Genomic DNA, 25,033 nt, shown 5'->3' with positions numbered 1-25,033 from the left:
TGTAGCTTGTGTTTTACATTGATGTTAAAAAAAAAAAATCAACTTTATTCTAATGGGTCTTGAATTGATGAATTTAAAGTAAAATTATAAGAACCCAACTCAAGAAAATGGATTAAGACAAGCAATAAATGGGAGAGAATCTTCACTATGTTAACTATATAATATAAAATATTGATAAATAATCATACCCATGGTTTTTTAAACCTATAGTTATAAATATAGACATTTGAAAAAAAAATTATGAGGTTTAGGGGCTAAAATCATATTATAAGTACTAAATATGTGTTCTAATTTGTAATTATAAGGTTTAAAAAAACATTAGGAAATATGTCACATGGTGAAATGTATAGTATTTGGGGAAAGGCGTAAAGGAAGAGTCTTTGTCGGTATAATAGTTGACAGTCATTTTCCATTGGACAGATGGAGGACGATTCCGAGTGTATTATTGACAAACCTGGCCCAAAGGTGACAGCCCTATATCAGCCAATGATTTCGACACTGTCCACCTATGGATCTTTGCCACGTGACTCCATATGGTGAATGCTTAGGCACGGTAGCCTATGCCCCTCTTTTTTCATTTTTGCGAGATTTTAGACGATTTTTGTTTTATGGGCGCCAATTGGTTTGGAGCTTAGTGGGCAACTGTCCTATATTCTTTTATGCTTTTATATTAATTTTTGGGGGTAATTATCGGGTACATCATGGACCACAATGATGCAGCTGCCTCAGTCATTTTGGTCCACCCATCTGTTCCCGAAGGATGGTAAATCAGAACCTTATTCTCCTGCCAACTGTATCCACTTTGACTATTTCAATTTTCTTTTTCTATTTTCTATTTCTGGAAAATTACACAAACAATTTAATGAAAATATTATATTTATATTAAAATTTTATAAAAGCTCATTTTGTAATTGGAAAAATTAAATTTAAAGGATAATCGAATATATGACATAATGTTCAACTACGTAAGCAACCTTATCATATTAGAATGTAATTTTTAATATGCCTAAAAAGTAGGATTCTTCGACGACAAAATTTAGGGGTACCCTAGGTTTGTAAAAAAAGACAAAAAAAAAACAAAAAAACAAAAAAAAATCAAGTTTATAAATACGATATGTTTTCCACTTTTTACCTATATTTTTAAAAATAAACCCAAATTTTAAATATTTATAAGGGGTCATAAATATTAATGTTTTGTAATGCTTATATAAATATTATCAAAATATTTATAGGCCAATTAGCACATTTTATAATTTAACTTTTATATCAATTATTTTCTTATTTATAAAAGTAATAAATAACAAAAAAACGAAACAAGACAAGACAAGGTACAACACCTCTAATTTAATGCTGGTTAGCTGGTTTGTAAGAAGAGCTTATATATTGGGCCTTGCAGGGCTCTCGGGCCCATTTAGTAAGCCGGAACCAGCCCGCAGGCCCAAGTTTTGCGTCCTCGTTAGGGACCTTTGGGCCTTTACGAGGAGGAAATGGATCTCTAGGTCCACATAATAAAAGTGCAAAGTATTTTTATAAATGTTTGAAAATAATATATTTGCATAAAAAAAATTATTAAAAATTCCTTTTCGAGTAAAATAAACCATGATTTCATTATTTTTAAGCTCAATTATATATATATATATATATATATATATATATATATATATATATATATATATATATAAAACTCCCAACTTGGTCTTTTCTTGAAAAGATGTGCATGTATTTTTCAAAAATTATAATTTTACTCTTTAATATTTCAAAATTAATATTACAATATTAAAAACACTAAAATGTCATATTTATCTTAATTTATCAATGCACTACTCTAATAGCCTCGGGGCTTTTATCCAACACCTCCCCTTAATCGAGGCTCGGCTTCTTTTTCATTTTTTGACCATGCCTTTGAGGAGCTTTTGGAGTCCTTTGTTCGAAATTTGAGGATTCTATTAACATGACTAAGTTTTATTAGGGCACGACTCTGATACCATGTTAGACGAACACGACTCTCCACAATGGTATGATATTGTCCACTTTGAGTACAAGCTCTCGTGGCTTTGCTTTGAGCTTCCCAAAAGATCTCATGTCAATGGAGAGAGTATTCTTTAATTATAAACCCATGATCATTCTCTAAATTAGCCAATGTGGAACTTTCATCTAACACTTTACACTGACTACCCCACTGAGTGCATGTTTCCAACGGGCCTTATCTCAATTTTTTTCTCTCTTGTGGCTTTGGGTGACCAATTTGGCTATGTAGTAGCCTTGATCCACCACGATTTGGTCTTCCCCGCGTGAGGTGGGGCCTATTTTTCAATTTGTCTTCACGGTAGTTTCACATTTAGAATCGAGTGTATGTATATGAAAGTGATGCATGAAATAAGATCGAGGAATTGCGAAGAAAACATTGTTGAGGGCCCAAGGGAGAGTGGGGGATCATTGAAGAGTTAAAAGTGCCATAAGGAACAGTCCAAAATGCCTTTAGATACCCATAATTAGGCACCCTACCCATACAAATACAAATATACATACTCAATGCTTCCTTTTCCTTATCGTATAGCTATTAAGTGACGACTATATTGAAACGATTTAGTTGAATGAAATAGTTATTAAGAGACGAGTATATTGAAACGATTTAGTTGAATGAAATAGCTATTAAGAGACGACGTTGGATCAAATCATAAATATGAAAAGAAGAAAAGGGCGTGTAAAAGCTGAAGTGGATATATATGTATTTGCATGGAAAAGAAAGAAGGCTTCCGCAAGAGATGGCATTGGTTCATGTCTCAAAGTGGTTGAATTTGATGCAGTTAACCAAACCCAATTGTGTTGACTAAGAGAAGAGGTATGTTGAAAGCGAAATGAAGAAGGTTGCGAAGTGAGTGGGTTGTTTTAATTACATGTTTGTGAGCAAGTTGGGTGATTGTGGCGAGGCATTGATGGGTACACCAACCTCTCTCGCTAGTTTTCTATTTGGAATCTCTTGATTGATGGGGACGGCGGTGGTGCCAAAATATTTATTCAAATTCTGCTTATCTCTACTTATATTATGGACCACCTCACCTTTGCTTCTCTTTTACGATATTCCTTAATTTCATGTATATGGAATGGAATGGAGTGGAGGAACCTTCTCCCCCTTCTCTTTCTTTCCTCATCTTTCCCTCCGTTATCCATTATCTTACCTGTTACGTATTATCATCAGCTTCACGGTTTCAAAACACTATTTTTATAAGTAATGCTTCGTTTCACTCTCCAACACATGTGGGATCTCACGGTTAAGTTATAATATCAAATGGGTCACGAGGTATTAATGATATTTTAATCCTAAATTCCATAATTTTGATGTTGTAACCCCACTTTTGCATATTAAAAACCAAGGGTGTTAAAGGTAGTCCAAGAGGCATCCCATTTTGGTGGTGTATATGCATTTTAGGGAGTGGGGGTGAGAGGCCTAGGAGTAGCAAAATAAAGTGGGAAGCTTTTGGCAGGTATTGTTTTATGGAACAAAGCAAAGATTCTTTGAAAGGGAGGTTCATAAATAAATCTCAAACCACGAGAACAACTGTTTAGTTCATAAACCAGATTAAATAATGAATAAATTATAAACTAATGTTCTACTTAAGTGATAGATTAAGATTAAGTTTAAATTCCTTTTCTTTGTTTGAAGAACAAATTAGGGTTGCTGAAGAATAATGATGGGGGCCAGAATTTTAAGGAAACAAATCCCTTGGAGCCCTACAAAATCCATTTCTTCCTCAACCTCTGATTTGCTTTATTTTCCACTTCTTTTCACACATAAATGAGCTGCCCTCCACATGCCTCTGCACCTTCTCCTGCTTCCCCTCTCTCTCTCTCTCTCTTCCATTACACAAACTCAGTCTCCAATGGCTTTCTGTTCGCATCAGCACAAAACACGAAGCTTTTTTAATCCGTCCAGGATGGTTCAAACGAAATCCCATGTTGGCTAATTCTTAGAAGTAAGTAAAATAAAGTTACGAAAGCTTATGTTCAAATTAGACAATATCATATCAGAGAAGAAAGATGTTACTTAGGATTACACAAAAAGAATGTTGTTGTTACGTACCGAAGAAGTATTGTTCTAAATTTCGTTGAACCTTCCCACATTCATAACTAATATCTCTCCACTTTATCTCCTTGTCTTTTCTCTCCCTTTCGAATTTCCCATCTGTTTTTTTTGGGTTTTTTAATCATAAAGTATTCGAATTTGGGATGTTTTTTCAGACCCACCACGTGAAAATGTAAACTTGAAGCTGTAATTTTTCACTTTTTCCTAAACTATTTTAACATTATGAGATCTTGTCATGTTTTACTGTTTTTTTTTTTTTTTTTTTATTAAAAAAAAAAAAAAAACAATTTCACCAAACATAAGTCGAAGTACATTCATTGATTTGTTTGAATATTTGAATCCCATGAGAAAAAAAAAAAAAAAAGAAAAAAAAAAAGAGTTAAAGGATTTGTTTGAGTGGAGAAAATGTGTAGCAACTTCAAGAATATTTCCTTTCTCTTTTTTTCTCTATCTCTCTCTCTCTCCAATTATTATACTCAACATGACTCTCTCCCCATTTTTTGTTGCGTAGCTTTTGGAATAGAATATCTGGTTCTGTTCTCTCTTCTCTTATTTTACCCTAATCCAACATCTTAACCTTCTCTCTCTCCCTTCTTCTTCTCCCTTTTTCAACTCATTTGCTTTAGAATCTCTTAAATGATAAAAAGGGTTCGTCCCTAATGGCTTCACCTTCTCCGATTATGGACAAACCCCGTCAACAACAACAACTACAACGACGACAACAACAACCACCGCTACCACCAGCTCTTAAGTGCCCGCGTTGTGATTCTTCCAACACCAAATTTTGTTACTACAACAATTACAGCCTCTCTCAGCCAAGGCACTTCTGCAAGGCCTGCAAACGTTACTGGACTCGTGGAGGAACCTTGAGAAATGTCCCTGTCGGTGGCGGCTGCCGGAAGAACAAGCGCCTTAAAGTCTCCTCCTCCTCCTCCTCCTCAGTCAACGGTACTTCCACGTCAACTCCAAGTCAAAACCCTAGCTTTCTCAACTCCATCAACGCTACTACTGCTAATATTTCTTCTTCAGCTTCAACTCATATCAACAACCCAATGTTTTTTGGGGTACATACCACTAACCCATCTCCCTTAAATCTTCAATTTTCAAATCTTGATTCTGTTTCTGCTGTTCTTAACGTTTCGCCGCCGCAGTTCGATGCCATTGGTGGCGGTTTAGGGTTTTCTTCTTCGGGCTTTCTCTCCCACATCGGTGATCTCCGGGAAGGATTCAATTCCGCTAAGCAAATTCAAGATATTTCACTCAATTCAAATCACTTTCATCATCCCACGATCTCCTTCGACCGCAATTCGCAGTTTTCGGGTAATTTCGAAGCTAATTTGACGATGCCAATGAAGGAAGTGAAGATGGAGGGGCTAAACAGGTTGGATTGAATCACAATTAACTCAAAAAGCTTAAATTTTTAGATCATTACATAATCATTTATTCATAATCCTAACAGGCTACGTCAGAATCAGACGGAGCAAGTCGATCTATCGAATTTCTCCGACCCGTCTCATTTTTGGAACTCGACAACGGCTGCAACCGGGAATTGGCACGATCCAACGAATAACGGGTCCTCAATTGCTTCTCTATTCTAGGTAGAGTATTTGTATTTGTATTTGGATCTCCCTCTGAAATTAAGAATAAAGTTGGGAGGAAAGACGAGAAGAGGTGGATCGGAGAGATCATGTCAGCTGCAAACAAAAGGCTCAAACGATGAGGGTTTGAGAATTTTATAGGTAATTGCGCTGAGAGGAACCTCGGATCCTCTTTCATTTCGTCCCTTATAAAAGTAGCATCCTATAAAGAAGTTAGAATTTCATGTCCTTTCACTCATTCATACCCATACCCATAGCTTCGCATGCCTTCTTCCATGCATGCTTCTAAACGGGTCGGATATGTTGGAAAGAGGGATAGTGAAAGAGATAGGAATAGATGAGAATAGATAGAAGCTGCAGTGCTTTATTAATGTCTACTGACTTGATGCTTAGAGGGTTACACAATTCCCGTATTTATAGCTAATACAGTGGACCAGAAATAGTAAATCATAGAAATCTAGATAAACTCAAATCTAATAACAATCTCCTAAAATCTTGTTAGTTTGAATATTTGAATCATATCTAACTACTCTAAATCATATCTTGATTTTGAATACTTTGAATCATATCTCAACACTCCCCCATGATTCAAAGTTGCAGATGTAAGTACAGAGCTTTTCTTCTGACAAGACCTTCGTAAGTATGTCTGCTTTAACCCGTACATTGTCTGTCTCAGCTTGTATACCTTTGTTTCTTTGTCTTCCTTTATGAATCCCTCTGGCGGTCTTACATAAACCTCTTCTTGTAAATCTCCATAAAACTTTTCGTTTGGTAGGTAAACCATATCCCATGTTTCATCTTTCTTAAAGGACTGCATCTCTACTGTCATGGCTTTCTTCCCGTCTTCAGTTGCTTCTTCATAATTCATAGGGTCTGAAACAGTAAGAGCAAATTGACATGATGCATATATGTCAGCTAAAGATTTATACTTCCTTGGAGGTGTCTCATCTGAAAGTTCTTCAAGAGAGGAATTGCTGTTAAGTGATTCTGAAGATGATGAATTTGACACACTTTGTGTTGCAGTGGATGCACTGGGAGATGCACTGGAGTTGACCCTTGTCTCTTCATTTGGGGAAACTTCAACTGTAATCTTTTGCTGCTCCTGTTCTTTACTCCAATCCCAACTCACGTTTTCATTAAATATTACATCCCTTCTAACTAAAATCTTTTCACTAACGGGGTTGTATAGTTTATATGCCTTTGATTGAGTACAATAGCCAATGAAAATGCATTTTTCAGATTTTTCATCAAGCTTTTGACGAGTTTGAGGATGTTTCAAAGCATAAGCAACACAACCAAAGATTCGTAAATGACTTACAGATGGTTTCCTTCCATGCCATGCTTCATAAGGAGTTCGATTCATAACCGCCTTTGTTGGTGAGATGTTTAATAGATAAACAGATGTTGCTACGGCTTCGGCCCAAAATTGGTTTGGAAGTCTCCTTGCTTGTAACATACTTCTTGCCATCTCCACAATAGTTCGATTTTTTCGTTCAGCGATTCCATTCTGTTCTGGAGTGTAGGGAGCTGTTAATTCCCTTTGGATGCCCTCTTCTTCACAAAAGAGATTGAAATCTTTAGATACGAACTCGCCACCTCTGTCTGTGCGAAGAACTTTAATGTGACAGCCACTTTGGTTCTCTACCATAGCTTTAAAAATCTGGAACTTCTGAAAAGTTTCTGACTTATGTTGTAGGAAGTAAACCCAGCTCATGCGACTATAGTCATCAACGAATAGTAAAAAGTATATACTTCCACCCAAGGACTTCGTTTGCATTGGCCCACATAAATCAGCATGAATTAGTTCTAGATAATGTGAAGCTCTTTTAGCTTTTCCAACAGGAAAGAACTTCCTAGTCTGCTTGCCATAAATGCATCCTTCACATAAATTAGTTGAGTCAATTCTTGGTAATCCGAAAACCATACCTTTATCCCTGAGTATTTTCAGGCCGTTCATATGAAGATGTCCATATCTGAGATGCCATAATGTTGAATCATCTTTCATGCTAGCAGTAAGAGCAAAATCCTCCATGTTAGAAACATCAAGTGGAAACATCTTATTTGAAGTCATGGCAATTTCAACTTTATGGCCTGATTTCTTATCTGTGATGACACATGTGTTATCATCAAATAGAACTGAGTGTCCTCTGGTCATCAATTGGCCAACACTCAATAAATTGTACCCTAAATCAGGTACAAATTGAACATTATCTAATTGTTTTATCTTACCGTGACTGGTTTCGACTTTCACTGTACCTTTTCCTTCAACTTGCATCTCTTTTGTATTTCCAAGTTGCACCTTAATCTTTTGCGTCTCATCAAGCTCTTTGAATAAGGATTTGGTGCCTGTCATATGGTTCGAGCATCCGCTATCAACAAACCATAAGTTACCTTTTTCTGGATTAGTATCCATGCACGCCACAAACAACTTTTCTTCTTCTTCTTCATTCTCTGCTGCAAAATTCATTCGTTGATTTTTATACCAACAATCAGATTTTGTGTGACCATACCTTCTACAATGGTAACATTGTATGACATTCCTTTGTTCATTAAATTGTCTCTGTCCATCACTTCTCCACCTGTTATCACGACCACCATGGAAGTTGCGAAATCCTCCTCTTCCACGACTTCTACCTGCTAAATGAATATTTTCTCTTTCGTTATTGGTTGTCTCCTTCACTTGTAGTGCCTTTTCTTCGTTTCTTTCTGATGCTCTATTGATTCTTGCCTCATGAGCCTGAAGCGAGCCCATCAGTTCATCAACGGAGAGTATGGATAGATCCTTAGCTTCTTCTATGGCGGCCACCACATGGTCAAACTTTGGAGTCAAGCTTCTCAACACCTTTGCAACAATTGTTTCGTTTGAAATTTTCTCTCCATAGGTACGCATCTGACTGACTATTGCCATTGATCTTGACAAAAAATCAGCAATTGATTCGCCATTCGTCATGAGTAGAGTTTCAAAATCACGTCTTAGAGATTGCAATTTCACTGTCATGACCTTTGAGTCTCCTAGAAACTCCTTCTGTAGAATTGACCATGCCTGCTTTGATGTGGTTGCTGCTGCAATTCGTGAAAAAATAGTCTCATGAACTGCTTGCTGAATAATGAATAGAGCCTTGGCATCGTTTTTCTTGGTTTCTCTTAGTCTCTCCTTTTCTTCTATTGTGGGTTCTAATACATCAGCAAACCCGTGCTCCACCAAGTCCCATAGCTCCTGCGATCTGAGCAAGGTCTTCATCTTGATGCTCCACCACTCGTATTTCTCACCATTAAATATTGGTAACAACGGTGCAGAGGAAGAAAAACCAGCTACTGCCATTTTTGTTTTGTGAAAGAAAATAATCACTCGCCCTCGTGTCGAACGAACCTGGCTCTGATACCAAAATTGTTGGAAAGAGGGATAGTGAAAGAGATAGGAATAGATGAGAATAGATAGAAGCTGCAGTGCTTTATTAATGTCTACTGACTTGATGCTTAGAGGGTTACACAATTCCCGTATTTATAGCTAATACAGTGGACCAGAAATAGTAAATCATAGAAATCTAGATAAACTCAAATCTAATAACAATCTCCTAAAATCTTGTTAGTTTGAATATTTGAATCATATCTAACTACTCTAAATCATATCTTGATTTTGAATACTTTGAATCATATCTCAACAGGATACATATTTCTTCTTCTTTTTTTCATTTTCTTTTTGGACATATTGTTAAGGGTATACAACATGAGAGGGAGCTTTGTTATTGTAATGGTCATCGAACACAATTTCATATTAGAATCTTAATCAAATGAACTATGATTGGTGTGAATCTCTTATTACATTAAATTCATACATATTTTTTATACAAAGATTGATATAATCTCAAGTTCACAGTAAATTATAATCGAGTAGCTGACTTAAGCTTCATCAATGAGGAGTAGAGGCTATTAGATCGAGTGCCTTTTATCTTTGAAGAACTTCAAAGACATTATGAAATAACATTTAAATATATATATATATATATATATAAATGGGCCAATATTGTCTTTATTAGTCGGCCCAAAGTACAACGTGAAACTAAATCAAATCAATCGACAGCAGTTGGGTCTGGCTTTCAATTTCAATACATCTAATCTAATTAAGACAAATATAAAAAAAAAGAATGAAAGGAAGAGCGTTACATTACGGCAAATGGGAAGAAGATGTAAAAATATTATATTATATGGTTGGGGTATTAAAATATGAGTATGAAAGCAATACGTATAAGGAAGAGGATGTTAATGTGATCTTAGTCGGAATGTTCTTAAATGACACCATTATACATTATGACAAAATAAAAAAACATTCTATTAATACTCGAAACACAACACGACAACTAGTCCATTCCACGCATAGGACCAGACATATGAGCAGTGGTTGTAGCCTGTAGGGTTTCTTTATTTCTTTATTTATAATTATTATTTTGCTGACTCAACCTTCCTTCGCCGACACTATTTTTATTTTCTTTCCTTTTATTTTGTTGTCCCTTCTTTTACACACTCTCTCTTTATATATACATGTAAATTATTTTTGATTTGGACCAATTAATTAAATTATCTACTAAGGTCGGTTCATTTTTGGTTGCCTTCCAAGCAACCTCAAACCTCTTCAAACATGTTATTTCCCATAAAAAATTGTTCGTGCAACCGAAAATATCCTTGTTATACATACTTGATATGAACCAAGAGACATCAATCGTACAATATGCTTCAATGAAGATGTGAAGAAAATATTGTTGAAATTATCGAAAGATATTTCAATTCATGTCACGTTTAAGAAGAATGAAGTTTCATGTTATAAATTTTAGGTAGATTACAATTTAGAGTAATTTAGAGTTATTTGTATTTCATTAATGTATTTGAAGACTTTTTTTATTATTTTAGGTTACAATTACATCAGGGTTAATTATGATCATTAAGTATGAATATTAAACTCTTTGTATGCCTTTAATAGTTTCGTTTTAAGGGTATATAAAGCCATGTATGTTGTATTTGTAAGGAGACTTGAAAAATATAGTAAAAGAAGCATTTGTGCTTTTCTTTAGCTAATGGCTAAGTTTCTTTGCAATTCTATATAGTTTCGATTGCATGTAGAATCATTGAAGCTCGACATGATCAATCTTGCTTGTGGAGTGATTCGAATCTCAATCAAGTGTTCCTTCCTTGAGATATTTGATCAACAAGAATCATTCAAGCTAGACATGATCGATCTTGCTTGTGGAGTGATTCGAATCTCAAACAATGTTTTTGCCTTGAGATATTCGATCAACAAGGTAATCCGAATCTGAGACAAAGCAAAGTCATGAAAATTCAAGCCTAAAAAGACCAATATTTTGTCGAGATGATTCTAACCGAGTAAAAGAACTTATCTCTAACATGTCATCCATATAGTCCTAATACTTGGGACCCTGTAGAACTATATGTGCTCCGCTCGATACTAATTGACATAAGATTATGTGGGGTCGTCTCATACACAATAAGATCCATGCTTATTTATGATCAAGTTAAATTCCATGCTCAAATTCATTCATATATTAATCAAATTTGACAATGTAATTGAGTAGTAGTAGTAGGGTGATTTTGAAAAGAAGATGTAAAAAAGGAAGTGGGTGATGTGATGATGAAGGGAGTGGAGCAATGGTTTAAAAGGTTGGAAGGGGGCATTCATGGCGATGAACAATTCCATGCAATGATAGCAGGTAGTGTGGGGAGTAGAGAGAGAGAGAATAATGGGTGAGTCAACAATAGAGAATGAAAAAGGGTTATCTTATCTGGCGAAAGGGCAGGCAGGTGACCAAATGATGGGCGGCAGGGTACCCGAGTCGTAGCCCAACGTGTTGTGTTGTGATGTACTGCTCATATTCGATGGGACTTTGGGCCCTCTTCTACTCCACTCGTGCATGCTTTCATTTAACTACTTCAAATCCATAGCCTCCCATTCAAAAGCCTGCATTTTTACTGCCACATACAAAAAAAAAAAAAAACAAGGTAAAGTAAAGTAAAGTAAAGTAAAGTAAAGTAAAGTAAAACTGGTGGTGGGTAAAATCCAACAGTAAAATACAAAATAACCTTCCCCATATTGACACATTTTCACACACAACCAACCAAACTCCTCTTATTCATGAACACAACAAGCTTGTATTTTTCTCTTCTTTTAAGGCTCTCTCACTTTGGCAGTAAATTTAGTTAAACGAGCTAAAGTGCTCGGAAAACATAACCACATCATAATTACTCTCTTCAATCAAACCAAAAAAGTAGCGTTGGAACACAAACAAACCTATATTAATATACACCACAACCTATGCTTGTTCTTATACCATTCGTCAAATTACCTTCAACTTCATCGTCGGAAATTTCTTGAGTCAAAGCTATTTATATATATGGAATATCAAAGGTATGTTTTTTTTTTTTTGAAACGAAAGAATCGAATTCCTCATATTTGTGATCGATCGTGTCATGGGGGTGGATCGAATCCCGTCATGTAATCAGGCCACTGGTTAATTGTAGTACTATCGTTCGTGGGGTTGCCTGCAATGGTCGTGGCGGTATCGTTGTTGTTATTGTTGTTGTTGTTGGGTGTCCAGATAATGTTCTCTCCGGCTGCGGGGATTGGGTTTGAAATATAATTGTTGATGTAACTTTCCGACCACCCTGCTTGAGAAGATGAACTCACGGCGGCTTTAGCTGATGATTGGTCCATCATGTCGTAGATTATTTCTGGTGGTTGAATTGGAGGCTGCCCTTGTGATGATCCAAATGAATTGACCCAGCTCGAAGAGGACCCCAATTCTCCAACTGCATCATAAAAATTCCATCTTTTTTATTCCATGATTCCAACAAAATAGGAAGGACGGAGAAATTGATTCAAAAAAATACTGAAAAAAAAAAAGATTTTTTTTAAAAACCAAATTAAGGTCAAATTCTAATCTTTCTCACCAGGATTGAAAAAAGAGGACGGCGTGATGACGGGAGTACCCGAGAAAATTACGGGCGGCGGAGTTGTTGTTAAACTGGACTGGACTATCTGCGGCAGCGGTTGTGAGTTGGAGTTGTTGGATGAGTGAGAAGATTGTTTGGGTCGTTTACCCTTCCGGCAGCCGCCGCCGACGGGGACGTTACGGAGAGTACCACCTTGAGTCCAGTACCTTCTACAAGTCTTGCAAAGATAACGAGGCTGAGATAAGCTGTAGTTATTGTAATAACAAAACTTTGTGTTGAGAGAATCACAACGAGGGCATTTTTGTGGCTGTGGCTGAGCTTGATTTTGCGCTTGTAGAGCCTTCAATCTCCGATCTTGATCATCTCGCCCACGCTGCATCTCTCAACCAATCGATTTGGAACAAAAAGGGTTTTAACTAAATGGAGAGCGTTTTAGGCTTCAAGAACTTCCCACTTCTCTGCATGAATCAGCTAGGGTTTGCTAACACAAGATGGGGTTTTTAATTTTATTACGACAAAAAAAAAAAAAAAAAAAAAAAAAAAGATACTGAAATTTTGCGAAATTATATTGAGTTTCAGAGACACAGAAGTACGGCAGACATTATTGAGCTGAAAATAAATGATGGTCTGAAAAAAAGAACACACATCCAGAAGGGATCATCACATAAATTCAAACGAAAAAGCAAAAGATTTCATTTTGATACATAAACGGATATGTTGGATTCTGGGGGCGATCAGGGGCGGCGGCGGCGGCGGCGGTGGATGGATGCGGAGTGGTGGGGATTGATCTTTTTCTTTCTCTTTCCGAACGTTTCTGTATCTGAGTTGAGGTGAATGTTGTCCCTGTGGTTTCAGTATATTTAATTCTATTTATTTATTTAATTTTCTGACATCATTTGGAGAAATTGGATCTGGGAGTGGAGGGTGACCCTTGTTTCTAAGGGGCTTGAATTTGGTTCTATTTATTTATTTATTTAATTATCTAAATTGACCGAATTTCCAACCAAAGTCTCCACTTCCATAATCATTTTGTCTCAACTTCAAGTCAATCTCTAATCCCACTTTTTTAAATTCCACTATTTATTGGTTTACAGTGAAAACCCTATCCAAAGTCAAATTCATTATATAATTTTTTTTTAAAAAAAAAACAATATTTTGAATTTTCTTTTATTAATTTAGCTTAATATTTAAAAAAAAAAAAAAAAAACTGTGGTGTTGTTGTAATCCAATGGCGTACGAATGTACGAGGAGAAACACGAGGCATGGATTATGACTGACAAATAGGAGGATGGCACGTGGTAGAGGTCAGGTGAAGATAAGAGAGGAGAAATAGAAAGAGGGGTGACAGACAGTCACAGTAGGTGAGATGACGTGTGTGTCCGTTAGCGGTTTCAACTGCTCCATTGGAGTCTCCAAATTTTGACGTTATAATTCCAACTCCACGCAGTCCATCACCCTTCTCCCCATTGTGGGACCCACAATCTCCAACAAACCAAACCATTATTTATTAAACAATTTCTTTCAAAACAAGTCAATGAGCCCCATTGGCCCGTTTTGCACAATAGTGGGCCGACTTTTAGACTCAAAATAATGGCCCGTTATTCCAATTTCAGAATCTTGCAGCCACGTCATAATAAAAAAATCAACCTTTTGCAGCCACGTCATTATGGGCCGTTACCCATTCATGCTTCTCTCGTTCATGGGCCTCAGGTCCACTTCACTCATCACCATTAAATAATAAAAAAAATCAATTCTGAGTAGTAATTTTAAGATTATTACTATAGGTAAAAATATTATTATTTTTTCACATTTGAATTTCAAACATCGTAAAATGATGTTTTTATATATTATATATTAAAGTAAAATTGTATTTGTTTTTAAAATAATTTGAACGTATGAACACAAAGTATGGATGAACGTTTGGCAGTTTCCTTTTATTGACTATTCAACAAACATGGTAAGTTATTCAATTTTCAAGAAATTCATATATATATATATATTTTTAGTATTTTATATAAAAATTAGTTTGCTGAAGCTTTAATAAATGTTTTGCGGAAAACATCATACTGGAATGGAAAATGACAAAAGTAAGAATTTCAGTTAAAGTAGGCAGGCCGTTTCTTAACCTCTCTCTTACCCATTGGAATACAGGATTCCATACCACCGCTCCCTCCTTTATTTATTTATTTTTTATTTTCTAATAACAATATTTTTTTTAGTTAAATCATTCTAATTTATAATTTATTTGTCATTAACATATTCTCACTTTCACTGTTAGTAATACATTAAATTCACTTGTTTTGTATATATTATTATCGTTGTTTATTTATATGCATCTCTACTACTAATATAATTCTATTAATTACATAGCGGTTCCTTTATTATCGGCGCCAATAAAGTTATATTTTGGACATATAAAATCTATACCGGTGGCCAATCATAGTACGACACCACGATTTATTTAATGTTTTATTTCTTTCAAAAAGTATAGATCGATGTTCTTTTTATGGACATAACAAATCAAAATAGTTGCTAATTATAACACGGCCTTACAATTTATCTATTCGTGTCTTTTACACGACAAACCTGCTTAATAATGGTTTCATTTCTATCTATTTAATTTTGTTTATTTAAGAGATAGTTGTTCATTAATGTTAAATAATTTTGTTCTCGTACTTAATCCCATAAGTCTACTTCATTCAAATATACAATTTTTTTTTTTTTAAAATAAACTCAAATATGCTAAACTAAATTTTATAAAATTATTTTTATTAAAAATGAATTCAATAAATTTAAATAAATTTTAATTAAGAAAATATTAAAAAATTATATTTTTTTTCCAAGTGATATTCACTCTGTCAATAGATGTCCCAAACTCTGACCGTAACTTTGATCCAATTAATCAAGTTCATGCTTAAATTATACTAACACGATTCATGCCCAAACAATGTCTTAGGTTTGATTGGCTTAGGCTTAGATCATGTTCATGTCTTCACTTTTTAATTTAGGTTGAGTCGGCGCAATGATAACGACGACTTCATAACCTTTCGATTCGTACAAAACTATTTTTTACAGTTCCGCCTCGAATATAATTTTATAAAACTCCACGTATATCTATCATAGTATGATAATGTCTACTCTAAGAGTGAATCATAATGGCTTTACTTTTAGCTTCACCTAAAAGACATCATACATACCATTTTGTATTTATGAACGCGATTAAACCCTAATGACCACTTAAAACTTTCTCCCATTTTGGATTGTATTTGTGTCAGTTTGTGAATCTTAATATGGTAGGAAGTTCAAAGGAAGGAGGTAAAGCAAAAGAAAATGTGGAGTTTGTGCTAGAAAGCGAGAAAGAGAGGGATTTTTGTAATATTGACATGGGGAGTTGGATGGTTGGGTGAGCCGCGGGTTGCATGGTGTTCCGTGCTAAGGTTAGCCCAAATCTGCCACATTTAAACCATCTAACGCGCCAACTTCGAACCCTTTTTAACTCTATCATACCACCTATAACTCACACTAACTTCACTCCCCTTGCTCAGATGAGGCTCAGATCAAAATAACGTGCATCCCAAAACCCACCCTCTTCCTCCCACTTGTCACACTCTCCGCCGCATCGGACCCCTCACCCTCTTAACGCATTTCTCCCTCCTCCTCCTCCTCCTCCTTTTTAACCAATTCACTACTCCCCTCCTTCCCCCTTAACTAAAACTAAAAAACTCCCCCCCCCCCCCCACCTTCCTCATATGGACGACGACGACGAAGACCACCGCCGCCGCCGCCGCGACCACCGCCACAACCTCAACCTTCCTCCGTTCCCCCCCACCACTCCCCTCTCTCCTCCTCCTCCTCAAAATTCCCCCGTCCCAATTCTTCCCCACCCGCCCTTGGGATTCTCCCTCCGCACTCCACAATCCTATTTCGTCCCACCCTCCTTAATCTCCTACGGCTTCCCCATTGGAAACGACCCTATTAATCCCCTTTTGCCTAAAGATGATGGCCGAAGAGGCTTGGATGCTTGGACCACTAAAGTGGCTAGAAGTAAGAGAAGACTCGCCCGCCAAAGAAGCCTCAGTGTCGCTAAACCCCCTTCTTCTTCCTCCTCCTCTTCTGGGCTCGCCGGTAGCAGCGACCACCATTCCAAACGAATAACAGTAACCCCTTCTCAACCCAACAGAACCCACAATCTCAATCTCTCCACCCTCAGCACCCCAGATAAGGTGGGCGATCCATTAAAACATTTTATTTCACTTTTATTTATTTAATTATTTAATGAAAAACTGATTTCTTTCTTTTTTTGGTGGGACAAGGTATTGAGAATATTGCTGAAGAAAGAGCTGAAGAACAGTGATGTCGGGTCTTTGGGCAGGATTGTCCTCCCCAAGGTTTGTACTTTCAGATCTGTGTCTTTTTTTCCCCTCCTCATCCAATACAACAGTGAAAATCAAATAAAACAATCCAAAAAAAGGATAATTAAAAACCCTATTATTGTTTTTTTTTTTTTTGTTTTTTTTTCCAAATTTGCTGATGATTTTAACACAGAGGGAAGCTGAAGAGAATCTTCCATTTCTGAGTGATAAGGAAGGAATGCAGATTTTGATAAGAGATGTGAATTCGAACAAGAAATGGGCCATGAAATACAAGTAAGGCAAAACCCCTTCATTAATTATCATTAATGGAAGCTTTGGAAATTTAACATCTTTTTTTTTTTTTTTTTTTTTTTTTTTGCTGAATTAATTCAAATTCTGTTGTGTTTTAAATCCGTGTAGGTACTGGGCAAACAACAGGAGTAGAATGTATGTTCTTGAAAGCACAGGTCTCAATCCCACAAATTGAATTATTAGTATTTCATCTTCATAAAACATTCTTAATTTTGTCAAAATTTTACTAATTTGTTCCATTTCTTGCAATGAATAGGGGATTTCGTAAAACAAAATGGGCTGATGATGGGAGATTTAATTACCCTTTACGAGGATGATAGCAAGAACTTCGTGAGTTTCTTCTTCCTTCTTTTTTTTTTTTTTTTTTTTTTTTTTTTTTTTTTTTTTTTTTGTTTTTCCCTGAATAATTAGAATTTTATGGAAAAAGAAAAGTAATATAATAATAATGATGCGAGGGTTTTCCTAATATGGTTGCTTTGTAACGCTTGGAAAAAGGAAAAAAAGGAAAAAATAAAAATAAAATAATAATATGGACAAATATAAAAGTGACTTTGAACATGTAAAATATGATGTTTTGTTCCTTGTTCCTTGTTCCTTGTTTTCCTATAAATAATTTCTTTGTTTTTTACAGATAGGATTTCCCCCATTTGTGGGGCCATCCCAGCCGTCGGTTACAAACTTTTTCCTCACCTTACATCGTTGATCTTGTTTTCTTTTTATTTTAAACTTTATTATTTTTTTAAAAAATTCTAGTTCTCTAAATTAAATTAGCTTAATTAATTTCAATTATAAAATTCATTCAAATAGGGTTTTTAAAACAAAATTACCAATAATTATTAGATGATTACAGAAGTGGAAGATAATTAACTAAATTTGACTTGAAAAGTGATTGTCGGCACGTCACGTTCTCTTTTAAAATTTTTTAAAAGTCATGTTTGTCGCTAGCTACGTTAACTTCAATCACCTAATTTAATCCACGGACATATTTGAATGCAAATGGAAAGGTTTTTATTTTGATGAAGTTAAGATGAGTAATTTGTTGGTGTTGTTATGGATGAAAACAGTACGTGACGATTGATAAAGGGGAGAAGCATTTAATCCGAGACGAAAACGAGGAGAAAAGGAAAGAGGCGGCGGCAGCAGCAGCAACAGCTTCAGCTTACCCAAACATGAACATTAAAGACGAAGAAGAGGATGACAATTTAGCTCTGTTGATCGAACAGCTCAAACACAGATCAGAAGACGACGAGCTCCCACAGTCACCTTGCGCCACTAGCCTCCTACGTTCACGTTCATACTTTGAGAGAGGGAGCTATACGGGAGCTGAAAAGGGGAATGACAACAATAATAATCATAATGATAATAATGATAATGATAATAATGGGAAGGAAGTGGAAGGCTTTGAAGATTGCTTTGGAGACCTTGAAATTCTGCCGGAAGTTAGTGGGTTCAAATTCCCTATTCTAGACTATTTGAGAAACGACAGAATATGAACAAAACAAGAACATAAACACAGTTGTTGTTGTTGTTATTGTTGTGTACTGTTATTATATAATGCGTATGTACTTATGTCCTTTGTTGTTGCATCGTCTCTGTCTATAGCGTCTGGACTCTCTTGATCCAAACAGCTGCTGCTGCAAGAGAGAAAAATTTGCTGTTTTGAATCATTTTGAACCTATTGCAAGTGTTTTGAGCTGAAATTGTAAATTATTGTGTGTTTTTTTAACCATAAATACTCAAATTAATTATGGTTGTTGGAAGTCTCATCTCGGCTAATTTAGGAAATAATCATGGGTTTATAAGCGAGGAATACTAACTCCATTGGAGTGAGGTTGAAATGCAGATGTATTAAATGACACTGCGGGAGACTATGCAGCCGAACTAATAGGCAATGAGGCTTATGCTCAAAGTTGACAATATAATACCATTGTGGAGAGTCGTGTTTAGGGTAACAATAGTAACAATGTGGAGCTAATTATTTATGTTTTTTCTTAGTTAGTCATTGGGATAATGTATGTTTTTTCTTAAACGACGTCGTTTGGGTAAGTCTGGTAAAATTCAAAGCCGTGTAGAGAGTCCCACTGGGGATAAGCATCTCTGAGACCTACAAAGCTTCTTCCCTCTCAATCCTTTCCGTCCTTCCTTCAATGGCTTCTTCAACTCTCGTCCCCATTTCCTTTCATTTCGTACGTTCTTCTCCCGTTCATCGTCTTCCGATTCCTCAATTGAAGCCTTTCTCCGGCGTCCACTCCGCCCTATCCGTAGCCCCAATTTCCTCCTCGATTCTCTCTGCAACTCGAGTCAGATCCTCAGACATTGATACTACCTTCTTTGATACCTTCAATCCCGATGAAGATTTTGTCTACGACCCTCCTGAAGTCCCGGAAGGCTTTGTCGCGCCTCCCTCCTTCGACGAGGGCCCATTAGAATCTGAGGACGAAATTGCCGCCGCTTACGAGGAGCTCTATGGCCCCGCTTACAGTGGAGTTAGTGTTCTGGGAAATGATATTTATGTAATGGATTCTAAGATGAAGAAATTGGGCGGATTCGGCTCAAAGATCAAGAAGGACAAGCTGCGGGATGGTTTCGAAGAGCGGGTTGTGCAAGTTCGGAGGGTCACTAAAGTGGTTAAAGGTGGGAAACAGTTGCATTTTAGGGCAATTGTTGTTGTGGGTGATAAGAAGGGGCAGGTCGGTGTTGGTGTTGGTAAAGCTAAGGAAGTCATCTCCGCTGTCCAGAAATCGGCGATCAATGCTCGCCGGAACATCGTCACTGTCCCCATGACCAAGTACCTCACATTCCCCCACAGGTCCGTGACTTTGTCTTCGAATTGTAAAATTCCAATACCACTGAATTTGATACTAATAGAGGCTTCTGTAGTAGCTTTATTGTCATGCTTTAGTTTGCTGATAATGGGAATACGTTCAATTAGGAATATGGGATTTAAGGAAGAGTAGAATTGGATGATTATTGCTTATACTGGTCTATAAAACACCTTAATTCAAGTATAATCCTTACTTCAATAGTTCAATGACTTTGTTTGAAGTTATTTAATACCCCAGTCCTGTAGTGTGCAGGCAGGTTGAACTTCAAATCCTTATTGAAAGTTGGTGTTTTGAGTTATTTGTTGGTTCTGTAGCTGCATTTTGTTTATATTGAGTTGTTGTTTGTAAATGACAAGGCATGTTTCCCAGTTTAGTCTAGAGTCTTACAGTTCAATTTAGTCGATTAGAGTATGCAGAACATGTCTTTTTTCGATCAAGCGATCGAGCTTCCAGTGTTCGATCTGCGGCTGAAAGAATTAGTACCTAAAAAGCACCATGAGAATGAGATATATATATATAGAATGCTTTCATTTTAGATGCAAATATAAAGAGTAAGGGCATGCTTTTTAGAGTGATTTTGTTAAAATCACTTTTGACATGTCCAAAATCATTTCCGAACGTATAGCAGTTTCTAGGAAGCGAGAAGCTAAAGCAAACAAACTCGACTTCAGTCAAGAACTTGTAGTTTGAAACTCAATTTTCCCACAAGTAACAGAAGCTTCAAATTATGAATCCTATATTAAAGTAGTATTTCAGTTGTATTCACATGTTGGGTTACCCTGTTTTACTGCAAATGTTGGCTAAGGAGAATGAAGAAATTGTAGGTCGGAGGGAGATTATGGAGCAGCAAAAGTAATGCTGAGGCCTGCTTCTCCTGGTACTGGTGTGATTGCTGGTGGAGCAGTGAGAATCGTCCTCGAAATGGCGGGTGTCGAGAATGCGTTAGGGAAGCAAATTGGAAGTAACAATGCCCTCAACAACGCCAGAGCAACGGTGGTCGCCGTTCAGAAGATGAAACAGTTTCGGGAGGTTGCACGGGAGCGAGGTATCCCCATGGAAGAGTTGTGGAAGTGAAGAGGAGGGAAAGGGTGAGTTATTTTCCCTTGGCTCAGTTTTTCTTTGACATATATTAGTAAATCTATTCTTGTAACCCAATATGTTGTAGAAACGGCAATGAGGTTCCCCCCCCCCCCCCCCCCCCCCAAATTTGCACATTAGTTTATATAGCCTTGAACTATATTTGTTCGTTGCTTTCCCTACGAAGAAGGCTTTTATAACAAATTTAGAATGTTGAAGAACACAGTTCTAACACCTAACACAGTTCATAGCGTGGTAGGAAGTACACATGACAGGAGATAGACGGAGATTACTCTGTCTACCTTTTTAATCGAAGGTATACATATCTCAACATAAGCCAAGAGGCAGATCTTGTGCCTCCAACTTCATGTTGCACCTATCAACTCCGGTTTAGATCTTGTGCCTCCAACTTCATGTTGCACCTATCAACTCCGGTTTACCTTCTTTTTGTCTTGTGTCTGACTCTGAAGCCTTTTTAGCATTTTCTTAAAAACTCTCGTGTGAAGCTTGATTGAGAAGATTACTGGGTCACTATCTGTTCACTCTATTTCAAGGCGATGTTCAAGGCGATGCCCTAGAGCTTGCCTGTTGAAGATGATGGACGAGTATTCAACCAACTTAAATTACTACGGAAAGATAATCTCCCTGTCTGAATCCAAACTTTGGCTACTCATCCTCTTGGCTAGGGCATTCAACTTTTTTGAAGTGTACGTTACTCTCCTGTCTCCACACATTTTGGAGCCCCCACTTCACATTTTTCATTATCACAAGTCTACAGTTCCAAGGGTGAATCATGTCATCCATGGATGCTTTCAAGATGAACTCCCAGAAAATGAAATTGTCCCAAAATGATGAAACAATTGAAAAATCTGCCCTCTCAATATGTATCTACATTTATGTTCGTGCACAAATTCACCCCCACATAAATTTGCGTTTTGTTCGTGCTTTCAAATATCGGAACTTGATTATATTCTAGTCATCGCCCTTTCAACACATCGGAACTTGAAAGCATTTGTAGCGTAGTTAGCACCAATCGTGTTACGAGCACATACTTGGAGCAAATCCGGTAGAGAAGAGAATAACTGAAGGTTAGCTTGACCTTCATATAAGGAAACGCAGCTGAGAGTGGACCAATTTTAACTCTGGGAGAGTCTCACTTTCCAAATTTATAAAATGTAATAAATAACTAAATAAATATAAACCCTTTTTTTGTTATTGTACCTTAACAGACTTGATTTATTATAACACTTCCTCACAGATCCACCAACCTTATTTTGACCAAAAACATTCTAAATCAAATCCAAATTTAGGTAATTACTAGCTTTTTATGTCTTTTTTTTTTTTCAACCAATTTTATTTAGACTTCAAACATAAAATAATGTTTCTGAAAATGACCCATTGCAGCTGTTTGCATTGTGTTCCTCGCCATTTCCTTATAGTTTAACAAATTAAAGGGTTTTTTTTTTCAATTAATTCTAAAAATATTTGTTGAACTAAAAGATGCAGAAAAATTGGAGCAAAGGGATTTTTCATTGAATTCTCTGCAAATAAACGGCATTACAGATTTTTGTGTGTCTCCTATGCTCAGTATTACTGATTCAAAATTCCAAGACATTGAAGAAAAATTGGAAAAAGAAAAAAAAATGAAGAACATTAAATTGAAAGGTTAAATTCCCATTGAATTCAAGATGCAGAAGAGCGAGGTGGAGCTGGTTGATCTCCAGGGGAAGTGACTGGAAACAGAGGCAAGAGCTGCGGCTCCGATTCCCTGGGGGTGGTGGCCGGCGATGGGTGCAAGTAAAATCCCTTTTCTCTAATGGCTTTAGCTTCGGCTTGTTCATCCACCGGCGGATTAATAGTGATGTTGTTGGACGGTTCACAATTCAACGGCTGCGATCGGCGGAAGGGGTCGGGAATGAGCGGCGTGATGGGGCTGAGGACAAGGGATGGGAAATCCAGCATGGTGGGGGAGAGAATTTCGGGGTAATTTCTGGGGGAGAATCCGGCAGTAAGAGAGGCAATAACAGGACTGATTTGGAAGTTATTGAGCAGATTTCTACGCTCGTACAGCTTGAACGTGGAGTGTTGGCGTTTGGGGATGGATTTAATCGGAGGGATATGGGTTTTGGGTGTGGATATTTGCTTCGCGGTTTCGGGCGATCCGGTCAGCATTTGAACTACTTCTTTGAAAGAGGAGGTATCGGCTTGGACGAAAGTGGCCGGGTACGGGTTTGCAGATTCGGATCTGTTCGTGATTCTGGTCGTTGGAGACGGCGGCGGTGGTGGTTGAAGCCCATTGGCGGCGGCGGCGGCGGTGGTGGTGGTGGTGGACTTTTGATGAGGCCTTGGAGAGATTTTCATGGATGGTTTTCAAGAAGAGCTCAGGAACGGTGAGATTCAATTCATTTCAAGTGGGAATTTGTTAGTTTTGTGTTTGGTTTGGTAAGAGGGATTTTAGAGTTTTTCTACACAATCTCACGCGCGCTCCTCCCGTTTCTTTCTCACTTTCTTACCATATAACCCAAAATAAGATAGATCAAAACGAAAGTGAAGACCACGCGTTGAGAGAGAGGGTAGGATTGTATGGAAGGATAGGGGCCACGTTGGGTATGACGCAAGATGTGGTATTTGGAATTTTAGATAACGAAAGAGAGACTGTGAGGTCCACTCACAGATGGGAGAGTGAAGACATCGTCAAACTCAAATTCAATTTTTCCCGTTGACTTTTTGCACCAGCATTTAATATTTAAAAAAAAAAAAAAAAAAATCGAATTTACTAATTTTTCTTTTATTTATTTATTTCAAATATCAATATTATTTTAATTCAATTACTAATAATAATTTCAAATAATTCAAAAAATGGATGTTACGAAGTCCCTTCTTTTGCCGTCTCATAATTTGGAGCATTTAAGGTTACAAATTTGTGTTCCCTATTCCTATTCCATTATTTATATATCAAAACAGCCATTATTATATTTTTAACGTCCCTCACAATTAATTCAAGTAGTTGACGGTTGTGGATTTACACTCATTTTCCTTTTATTTTTTCATTATAAATTTTCATAATGCTCCAAATTTAAAATTATTGGTTGAAACTTTTTTTTTATTTAAAAAAAAAAAAACAATCGTTGAAGCTTTCAAAATATAAATATTAAATAAATCGATATCTTTCACAATTTATTAATTATTGCACGAAGATTTTAAATTTATAATCTATCACTATCATCCCCAAATAAATTAAGTCAACAAGTTATAATGTAACCTTGACAAATGGTTTCTTTTATCTTTTTTATCTTTTTTCCATAAAAAGCCGATAATTATATTAGATAAGGCGGAAGAGGAAAGTTGTTTGAAAATTTGGAAAAAGGAAATTAAAAAAAAAAAAAAAGAATAAAAGAATAAATGAGGAAAGTTGTAGAATAGATAATATGGGCCGGAAAGCAAGGGTGGAGCCCATAGTCTTAATGGGCCATAGGAGAGGTTGGTTAAATGGGCCATATAGAGCGGCCCACTCTAGTAAGAATAAATGAGGATGAATTATCTTTTATAAAATAATAAAAATAAAAAATGATTAAGATTCATGAGCGTGGTTGCAGACAAGACGGAGGCGCGTGTGGCTTAATAAAGTGGTCAGCACATTATTGGAGGAAGGGATACGGTCTCACAAAGCAGAGACCCAATTATTATTTAAATTAAAAAAACATAAAAAGAAAAAGAAAAAGGGAAAAAAATGCCTTTTCCTTGACTGGTTGGCCACTCCGCCGCATTCCCCTTTTTACCCTTCCTCATTTTTTAAATTTATTGTATTATATTCTAAGGTAATTG

At 36.6% G+C, this 25,033-nt stretch overlaps 5 protein-coding genes and 1 long non-coding RNA gene across 8 annotated transcripts; 3 read left to right on the top strand and 3 right to left on the bottom strand.

Annotated features, from left to right (window-relative positions):
* The first annotated feature begins 4,571 nt into the window (after positions 1-4,571).
* On the top strand, positions 4,572-5,911 carry LOC111782157 (uncharacterized). The gene is made up of 3 exons (XM_023662964.2): positions 4,572-5,148; positions 5,236-5,465; positions 5,544-5,911. The coding sequence occupies exons 1-3, from the start codon at positions 4,744-4,746 to the stop codon at positions 5,680-5,682; spliced, it is 774 nt and encodes a 257-aa protein (XP_023518732.2). The 5' UTR covers positions 4,572-4,743; the 3' UTR covers positions 5,683-5,911.
* A 4,862-nt stretch (positions 5,912-10,773) lies between these two features.
* Positions 10,774-13,566, bottom strand: LOC111781220 (uncharacterized). Of its 2 annotated transcripts, XR_015414308.1 has the most exons (3): positions 12,640-13,566; positions 12,036-12,498; positions 10,774-11,661 (listed from the first exon to the last, which is right to left on the bottom strand). XR_015414308.1 is itself a non-coding variant. In XM_023661696.2 (2 exons), the coding sequence occupies exons 1-2, from the start codon at positions 13,019-13,021 to the stop codon at positions 12,158-12,160; spliced, it is 723 nt and encodes a 240-aa protein (XP_023517464.2). In that variant the 5' UTR covers positions 13,022-13,566; the 3' UTR covers positions 11,791-12,157. The 2 variants fall into 2 exon arrangements, 1 of the variants encoding a protein (XP_023517464.2); XM_023661696.2 differs by lacking the exon at positions 10,774-11,661 and having other exon boundaries at positions 11,791-12,498.
* Positions 13,567-16,362: 2,796 nt separating this feature from the next.
* On the top strand, positions 16,363-18,892 carry LOC111781960 (uncharacterized). Its single transcript, XM_087120287.1, has 6 exons — positions 16,363-16,865; positions 16,956-17,030; positions 17,188-17,288; positions 17,415-17,461; positions 17,563-17,636; positions 18,371-18,892. The coding sequence occupies exons 1-6, from the start codon at positions 16,392-16,394 to the stop codon at positions 18,797-18,799; spliced, it is 1,200 nt and encodes a 399-aa protein (XP_086976413.1). The 5' UTR covers positions 16,363-16,391; the 3' UTR covers positions 18,800-18,892.
* Positions 18,893-19,382: 490 nt separating this feature from the next.
* On the top strand, positions 19,383-22,076 carry LOC111781967 (small ribosomal subunit protein uS5c). 2 transcript variants are annotated; one of them, XM_023662716.2, is made up of 3 exons: positions 19,383-20,115; positions 20,956-21,219; positions 21,763-22,076. In XM_023662716.2, the coding sequence occupies exons 1-2, from the start codon at positions 19,454-19,456 to the stop codon at positions 21,203-21,205; spliced, it is 912 nt and encodes a 303-aa protein (XP_023518484.2). In that variant the 5' UTR covers positions 19,383-19,453; the 3' UTR covers positions 21,206-21,219; positions 21,763-22,076. The 2 variants fall into 2 exon arrangements, with proteins under 2 accessions (XP_023518484.2, XP_023518483.2); XM_023662715.2 differs by lacking the exon at positions 21,763-22,076 and having other exon boundaries at positions 19,386-20,115; positions 20,956-21,429.
* On the bottom strand, positions 21,298-21,756 carry LOC147786734 (uncharacterized). Its single transcript, XR_015414275.1, has 2 exons — positions 21,631-21,756; positions 21,298-21,584 (listed from the first exon to the last, which is right to left on the bottom strand). It is a non-coding gene; the product is annotated as an uncharacterized LOC147786734 (long non-coding RNA).
* A 643-nt stretch (positions 22,077-22,719) lies between the features above and the next one.
* Positions 22,720-23,630, bottom strand: LOC111780953 (VQ motif-containing protein 4). Its single transcript, XM_023661321.2, has one exon. It carries the CDS (start codon positions 23,567-23,569, stop codon positions 22,892-22,894), a length of 678 nt encoding a protein of 225 aa, XP_023517089.2. The 5' UTR covers positions 23,570-23,630; the 3' UTR covers positions 22,720-22,891.
* Positions 23,631-25,033: the final 1,403 nt, after the last annotated feature.

This window comes from Cucurbita pepo, chromosome 19 (genome assembly GCF_057944985.1).
Source record: "Cucurbita pepo subsp. pepo isolate OVF chromosome 19, ASM5794498v1, whole genome shotgun sequence".
NCBI lineage: Eukaryota > Viridiplantae > Streptophyta > Magnoliopsida > Cucurbitales > Cucurbitaceae > Cucurbita > Cucurbita pepo.
Note: the sequence above shows the minus strand (reverse complement) of the source record. Positions and strands in the feature narration are given on the sequence as shown.